The 8,564-nt window shown below is 44.6% G+C and overlaps 1 protein-coding gene across 1 annotated transcript; it reads right to left on the reverse strand.

Annotated features, from left to right (window-relative positions):
- Positions 1–635: 635 nt before the first annotated feature.
- LOC141846818 (protein SIEVE ELEMENT OCCLUSION B-like) lies at positions 636–3,473 on the reverse strand. The gene is made up of 6 exons (XM_074734882.1): positions 3,006–3,473; positions 2,818–2,922; positions 2,282–2,730; positions 2,095–2,204; positions 1,382–2,007; positions 636–1,297 (listed from the first exon to the last, which is right to left on the reverse strand). The coding sequence occupies exons 1-6, from the start codon at positions 3,471–3,473 to the stop codon at positions 680–682; spliced, it is 2,376 nt and encodes a 791-aa protein (XP_074590983.1). The 3' UTR covers positions 636–679.
- Between the last annotated feature and the right edge of the window lie 5,091 nt (positions 3,474–8,564).

The following is an 8,564-nucleotide window of genomic DNA, read 5'->3' on the forward strand; positions in this document are numbered from 1 at the left end:
TGGCTTAGATTGCTAATATGAATGAATAGATATGTTTGTCTAAACCTTTAGAATCAACTCATCTATCCCATGTGACTTGCTTGAATGAATTGACTTGGCTTATTTTCGAGTATTTTGTTTCCAAGTGTGTGTTAATCTAAGTGAATAAATGCATTCTTAGAAGCTTTTCGAGTCGATCTATCTATTACACGAGGGTATCTTGGCTTAGATTGCTAATATGAATGAATAGATGTGTTCGTCTAAGCCTTTAGAATCAACTCATCTATCAAATGTGACTTGCTCAAATGAATTGACTTGCTCGACAACCATAGATCATCCTTGACCTAATTGATTCACTTGGCCTCTTCATCTTGATTAATTCGCTTGTATAGATCAATCTATACAAAAAAAAAAAAAAGGAAAGACTTTTTATCCATTTTAATTTTTTTATTATATTATTATTAAAAATATAGTTTTCACTAAATAAATGGAGTCAAGGTCTAGTCGCAGAGAAAACAACAGGAATGTTATGACAGTCTTAAACTTCACTCCATGATTTAATAAAAGAACAAATAAGCACACTTCAACAACAAAACATGAAATTAATACTGCACCACAAAATGAACACGCATCTTCTTTATTCCAATGGCATCAAATTAAGCGCCTGCCTGGCCGCCCTGCATGGCCGATTCAGCAGCTCTCAGTCGTTGCAGCAGCGATAGAGGACGAACTTATCCATGGGGCGGCCGCACTCGGCGCACACCACTTGCTCCGTGATCCGACCGATGTCCCCCGGCAGGATGAGGCGGTTGCAGTGCTCCGCCGTCTTGAACGGAATCAGCGCGTTTTTCAGCGCCTGCACCAACCCCTCCGTCTCCACGTTGCCCTTCCAACTGTCGAACTGGCCCAGGCACTCAACCATCTTCCTCCCCGGCGCCTTCACCATTTCCAGCGACCCCCGGCTGAGCACCGCCCAACCCTCGTCCCCGCTGTCGAACGTCAGCATTGTCACCACCTCCCGCATGATCTCGTCCTCCTCCACCGTCCTCCCGTGCTGCAACTTGGAGTGCCACATGCTCTCCAGCCGCACCCAGAAGAACCACACCATCACCGGATCCTGCCAGTAACGGCTCAGCTTCTCCTTCTCGATCGCCGCGATCGCCCTTTTCTGCCGGTCCTTGGAGATGCTCTTCCCCACGTACACCATCTCCAGCGGCACCCGCGCCTCCTGAGACACCTTCCTCATCGCCGTCGTGAACTGCCGGATCCACTCTATGTTGTCCCCGCCGTACAAGCACACATGCCGCCCCTCTTGAATCTACACACACGTCGCATCGTTTCCAATTAATTAGCTGCAAGAACAGGGTCGAATTGATCGATCGAATCGATGAATTTTTGTTACCCATCCTAGCAGAGCAGGGTCGATTTCGTCGACCAAGAACTCGAGGCGCCACGTCTCGTTCTTCCACAGCGCCTCCTCCCTGTTGCTGGTGAAGGGAAAGGCCAGGCTGCCCCAGATCCACATCATGTGCAGCGCGTTGGGGCACACCACCTTCCCCTGCGGGTCTAGCACCACCATCAGCGGCCTCTTGTCGAAGTGCCATATCTCCCTTAAGTACCTCAGCACCGCCGGCTCCAGCAACGACGGGTGGCGGAGCGAGTACCACGGCATGGTGGACGCCATCCGGTTGAATGTCTCCTCCTTGGCGCTGTCCCAGGGGAAGTGTCGGTCGGTCACCGGCAACCAAACCACCTCGTAGCTGCGCTCGTTCTTCCCCTGGTGCGTGTCGCTGTATATCTGGATGAGCACGAAGAGCTCCTCGGCCGAGATGTCGAGGTCGGAGACGAACAGAATCACGATCTTCCGCCGCAGCACGTCCACGCTCGCCCGCTTCTTCGTCGCCCCGTCCAGCAGCGGCAGCTCGTCCTTGGACGAGATCAAGGCCTTGAGGATCTTCATGTTGTCGATGTGCACCATCTCGAAGAGCCGCACCAGAGTTTGGAACGCCTCCACGTGCTTCTTCTCCCCTGAATCATCATCGTATCGTGTGAATTTTAAGATGAACTTGAAGATTTCGATCAGCAAAACCTACTCTTTTGCCCCCTCAATCTCACCAATATATCGATATAGTAATTCGAGCTGTTTCATGAAGTGCTCATGGATATTTCTAAGTTTGTGGGCTAAACTTGAGAGCTCCCATGCCTCTGTTGTTGCACTAATGTGCCTGCATAAAGAACAGAGGCATTTAAAAAATAGAATTGAAGAACTAATAAGTATGAAAAGGGGTTGTAATTGTGATACTCGTGGCCCAATCCAATAAGGGAGATCATCTGAGAAGCGCAGGCGATGACGCTTCTAATGATCCAGTAGACTGCGGTGGGAATATGAGTGAGGGCATTGGCCATGTCGGGGATCTCCGGCGAGATGTAGTCGGAGGGAAGGTCCTTGAACTGTATGATGCACTTGGTCACGTCGAGCATGGCCTTGATGAGGTTGTTGAGGGCGTCGAACCGCGGCTTGAGCGCGTCGGTGTTCTCCAGGATGTCCGGAAGCTGCTTGAGCAGCGCCACCGACTTCGCCAGAGGGTTGACCGTGTGGAGCTGGGCGGTGAGCCAGAACTCGCCGTAGCTGACCGCGAACGCTGCCAGCGAAATTACCACCTTCGCGTCCCAAGTGTAGGAGCTCAGAGCGTTGAACAGCACCATCGTCGTCGCGTGGGCGTCCCCGCCGCCGGAGCACTTGCAGGTTATCTAGCGGCACGCAGTGAACATCATAAAGCTGCATGCGAATCAAAGAAAAGATGGAAGAGGCTGTTGATGTTTGGCGTGACTGATTACCTCGCAAGAAATCCTGTGGATTGTATGCGCTAACGCTTCGAGCATTCCGACGACGTCAATGTGGTGCACTCCGTCGTCCAGTAGCTCCAGGTGCGTTTGAGGGGTCTGATGATGTTTCATCCGAGGCATCAAGACGAAGAAATTGAGCAATCTATAAATTTTTTTAATGATTTTTTCAGTAATTTTACCACAACGACGGTCGGAGTGGCTCTCTGCAGAATGTCCTCGACGAGGCGCAAGAGCGACCGCGCGTCGATGTCCCTCCCGTCGGGGGAGTGCGTGGCGAGGATCTGCTTCATCACCGCCTTGTCGTCGGAAGACGAGAAAAGGTGGGCGCCGCGATCGCTCCTTATTAGTTGCAGCTTCGGTGGCACCGCCACCGCCGTTGTTGTGATTGGCGCGGACGTCAACGTCGCTGCTGGCACTGCCGCCGTGGAGGTCAAGCCCGCCATTGCCGATGCTGCCGGCGACGTCAAGCCCAGGCCCAGCAGTGGCGCTCTCGCCGTTGAGGTAAAACCCGCCATTGCCGCTGTTGCCGGCGACGTCAACCCCGCCAGTGGCGATCTCGCCGCGGAGGTCAAGCCCGGCATTGCCGCTGTTGCTGGCGGCGTCGAGCCCGGCAGAGGCGGGTTCCCAGTCGACGTCAAGCCCGCCATTCCGCAAGTAGATAACTGAAACAAAAGGGTGGGAGACTGGAGTTGCAGTTGCCTGAGGGATGATGGGCTTTATATAGCCTATCTTGCAGAGCTAGGAGGATGCGCGCAAGGAACGCACAGAATAAAGGCGGAATTGGAGCAGTTTGCTTTGTTCTCTATAAAGCTCCGGCGAACCAAAACTTTGCTTCAGAGCAGGGGCTTCCATTTTACAGGCAAAACCCATGATCGGGTGAAGGCATTCCCTACACAAATCTTGGAAAGATTTATGCGTGAATCTTAAAGCCTTTTATTTTGATGTTTGTCTTTTAAAAGATAATAATAAATAGCACCCTAAAATTCAATATTTTCCCTCGTCTTTTCTTCCCCTGTACTATCTTTCTCGCTCTCTCCCTCCCTTTTACAGTATGAACCACAATATGCTTTAGTAATTAATCGGGTATTTACATGTCAATTCGGCATCGTATCAAAAAAAATAATAATTTTAGAATGTTAACGGTAGAGTGTCACGTCGTTCATATTTTTTTAATTTACTTTGATAATCAATAAAATTTTTTTATATGATCAAAACGATCACTTTTGAAATTAATCGATTCAAAAAAATTAAATATCTAGATCATTAAAAAAAATAATATCAACCACAACACCTCTCCTTCTTGTATCATAACATTTGATTATGTCACAATCTCTCTCTTTCGATCATTACTATCCATTTTTGTAGTATCAATCATATTATATTTTTATTAATTTAGATACCATCAATTCTCACAATCTGAAAAGTATAGATCTTTCTTGGCAAGATTATCCAACATCACTAGCAATCCAGACTTCACGAATATTCAATATTCAACATGAGATTCAAATTCTCACTACATGAGAAGCAACCCTATCTTTTACTACTGCACCGTACCCTGAGAGCTCTCGGGTAGCATCTCTCGCATGATCACCATGGCAATTGATTTTCGCTTCCACAATGTCAATTGTAGTATCTCTCATTTTGTGAGCAAACATCTTGAGCTCGACATCTTTCCTTTCAAATTGTTCTAGTCTCCGATTGATGACATCAACAATCTCTCCCTCCCCTAATCCATGGTATCACTAGCCATAACATCCATTTGTTGCAGTTGAAGTGTATCACTATCACCGTTAAAACAACCAAACCCTAAAACCATTTATCTTCCACTGTTATCAACATGTTCAACTATGTGCTTCAAGTCACTGACCATGTCTTGTTGCACCAAATTGCCAACGATCCTAATCCAAGTTCTCTCATTCCTCAATTGGTTCTTTATATTATATATATCTGTATATATATATATACATCTCTTTATCATTCTATTCATTTATTGTTATCTGAAAAATCAGGTAATATTACTATTATTTATCATCACCAATAATCTCAATCTGATCAAATATGATGAACAACATCAACATTTATATACTAAATTAAAAAGTGCATAACATGAGCCGATAACATCAGAGTATAGAAATAACTCATATATATGTAGGCTAACAGCCTCCTCAGAATATACTGTCGCATACGTTATCAAACGTACGGGCTTTTTCTCTAGCCCTCACCGGTGGAAGACAAGGTAAACACTGACCGTGGCCTCTGCTCTACCACAATAATATGTGATCGGTCAGTGCTCTGGACCGAGGGCTACATCACGCCACCACTCCTCAGGTGTACGGTCCAGTACTCTGGTAAAACTCTGGTATAAAGCTAGGCTCTTAATTAACACCTTTTAATCTTTATTATTTTCTCTTATCTCATTTCTTGTTATATCTCTTTTTCATCGATTATCATCAGCATTATATTCTCAGTAGGTATATTCATCATTTGGTCTAAACGACCACTCAAATCAAATTATCTATTGTTCACTCATGTAGGTATCACAATCATGTTTACAAGTAAAGGTGAGTATCAATAGATAAAAGCTAAGTATCAACAGAATGACATATTAACAGTAAGAACTAAAATAGGTCAAGCAATGTAATGATAAGTATCAACAGACAGAGTAAGTCAGAGTATCTCTTTAAATTTTGAAAACACCCTTTCCCATTTTAATTACCCCTCAGATGAAACCCATGTGTGAACAGGAAGTAAATCAATTATTTTTACCCTTTTATGATTTAATTCTTTTAACCCTGTTTCAGTATTTTAATTATCACTTTAATCCCTTTTTAAAATAGGTGTATAAATATACATGATCAATTTTAATCTAGTTATTCATGCACAAAGATATATACGAGTCAAAGGACAGAAGGTACCCACTTTTGTATCTACCAAGCTTCGAGTATCTGTAGATCAGCGTGCTCCACTCGAACCAGTATCTACACATAATAAAATAATTCAATTACTCGAAATATATCTTGTAAGAATAATAATACAAAAATTCTAAACATCGTTTACAACTCTAAGTCAAATAATCATTATTGATCCTGCTTCCTCGTCTATCTAGCGAAAATTAGATGCCCACCTCATTCAGCTTATTTTACTAGAAAAAGATAATCTATAAATTTAATGATCTTAATAATCTACGGTTGTGCATTAAACATTCCTTAATTCAAAAGCCCTGAACTTCGGCAGATGCATTAAGCACCCATCCACACATGACAGAAAATGCTTTTTGAGATGGCTTTGCCTACAGAAGGTTTCATCCTTTAAAGCTAAATCAAATAACCTAGTGGCAACCCTCTTTATCATTGTTATTTACCTTTTATCCATTGGTACTTTTTAATAAAGTTAGAACAGAAACTTGTAGGATGCTAGGATTCCCAAGTTCACAAAAGAAAGAAAAGAAAACAACGTACAACTACAGAGGCAACTGATAAACCCCAACTCGTCCAAAATTACTGGAAGAAGAACGGAACGGAGAAAAGGGAATGGAAAGACCTAATGGGAATCGCGGCGCACGGTAGTGGCGCTGCGACGCAGTGCGGAGGCGGTCGGCGATTGCGACAGCGGCAGAGGGCGTCGGCGGGCTGCGACGTAGTGCGAAGGGCGGCGGTCGGCGATTGCGACAGCGGCAGAGGGCGTCGGCGGTCGCGGCGCTGGGAGAAGGTACCGATCGTGCGAGTGCGGCGTCGGCTATGGAGGAGGAGAAGAAGTGGGCGATGATAGCAAGGCGGTGTAAATGTGGGAGACGGCGGTGGTGAATAGGCAGAGGGGGTGGTCTTCTTCGCGTGAAGACGTTCGGGTAAGAGAATTCGTCGAATTCCTTCTAAACCCGCACTTCCTTTCCGAATAAATCGCGAGATAAAAGAAAAGTTGGCTCCCAGATTTATCGGACCTTTTCAAATCCTAGAGCGGATTGGTGCCGTCGCATACCGACTTGCGCTACCTCCATATTTAGCAGGAGTGCACAATGTCTTCCATGTCTCTATGCTGCGGAAGTATGTTCCGAATCCGACACATGTTCTCGAGAATATTACAGTGCCACTACAGCCGGATGCGACATACGAAGAATTTCCTGTTCGTATTCTAGATCGCAAAGAGCATCAGTTGCGGAACAAAAGCATCCGTCTCGTGAAAGTTGGATGGGGGCATCACTCTGATCAGGAAGCAACTTGGGAGCGTGAGGATGACATGCGCGCCAAATATCCTCATCTGTTTTCCTCAGGTATTAATTCCCCTTAATTCATCAGGTTTTAATTTGTGGACCAAATTTCTTTTAGTGGGGGAGGATGTTATAATCGGTATTAAAAAAAAAAGGAAAAAGTCGCGAGACACGATCTCGCGATTTCTTCGGAAAGGAAGTGCGGAGGGTTTAAAGGAGTCGAGAGGCGAAACCCTTGCCACCCGAACGCCGCCTCTCCCACGCGACCACCCCCCTTCTGCCCTATTCACCACCGCCGTCTCCCACACCTACACCGCCTTGCTATACCATCGCCCACTTCTTCTCCTCCTCCATAGCCGATGTCGCACTCGCCGATCGGTACCTTCTCCCAGCGCCGCGACCGCCGACGCCCTCTGCTGCTGTCGTGATCGCCGACCGCCGCCCTCTGCACTGCGTCGCGACGCCACTGCTGCGCGCCGCGATTCCCATTAGGTTTTTCCCGATCTCTTTCTTTTGCGCCTGTCTCCGTTCTGTTTCTTCCAGTAACTTTGAGAATGAAGTTGAGTTATCAGTGCATCTCTATTTTGTTTATGTTGCCCTTTGCAATTGAAATCCTAGCATCCTACTAGTTTGTTGTTCTGATTTTATTAAAGAGTACAAAGGCAAAAAAGTGAATAACGGTGATGAAGAGGGTTGCCACTAGGTTATTTGATTTAGTTGTCAAAGGATAAAGCCTTACGTATACAGAAGGCATTTCTTCTTTAGCATCTGCTGGATTTCATGGTATGGATGCTTTTGATGGCATCTAAGAAATGTTTAATGCTCAACCTGTAGATTATTAAGATCGTTAAATTTATAGATTATCTTTTTCTAGTAAAATAAGCCGAATGAAGTGGGCATCTAGTTTCTGCTAGATAGACGAGGAAGCAGGATCAATAATGACTAGTTGACTTCGAGTTGTAAACGATGTCTAGAACTTTTGTATTATTATTCTTATGAGATGATATTTTGAGTATTTGAATTATTTGTATTATGTGTAGATACTGGTTCGAGTGGAGCACGCTGATCTGCTGACACTCGGAGCTTGGTAGATACAAAAGTGGGTACCTTCTGTCCTTTGACTCTGTATATATCTTTGTGCATGAATAACTAGATTAAAATTGATCATGTATAATTATACATCTATTTTAAAAAGGGATTAAAGTGATAATTAAAATACTGAAACAGGGTTAAAAGAATTAAATCATAAAAGGGTAAAAATAATTGATTTACTTCCTGTTCACACATGGGTTTCATCTGGGGGTAATTAAAATGGGAAAGGGTGTTTTCAAAATTTAAAGAGATACTCTGACTTACTCTGCCTGTTGATACTTATCATTACATTGCTTGACCTATTTTAGTTCTTACTGTTAATATGTCATTCTGTTGATACTTAGCTTTTATCTATTGATACTCACCTTTACTTGTAAACATGATTGTGATACCTACATGAGTGAACAATAGATAATTTGATTTGAGTGGTCGTTTAGACCAA

The sequence above is a fragment of the Curcuma longa genome, chromosome 15, assembly GCF_044706935.1.
Source record: "Curcuma longa cultivar G26 ecotype Majalengka, Jawa Barat chromosome 15, ITB_CL_G26_1.1, whole genome shotgun sequence".
Lineage (NCBI taxonomy): Eukaryota > Viridiplantae > Streptophyta > Magnoliopsida > Zingiberales > Zingiberaceae > Curcuma > Curcuma longa.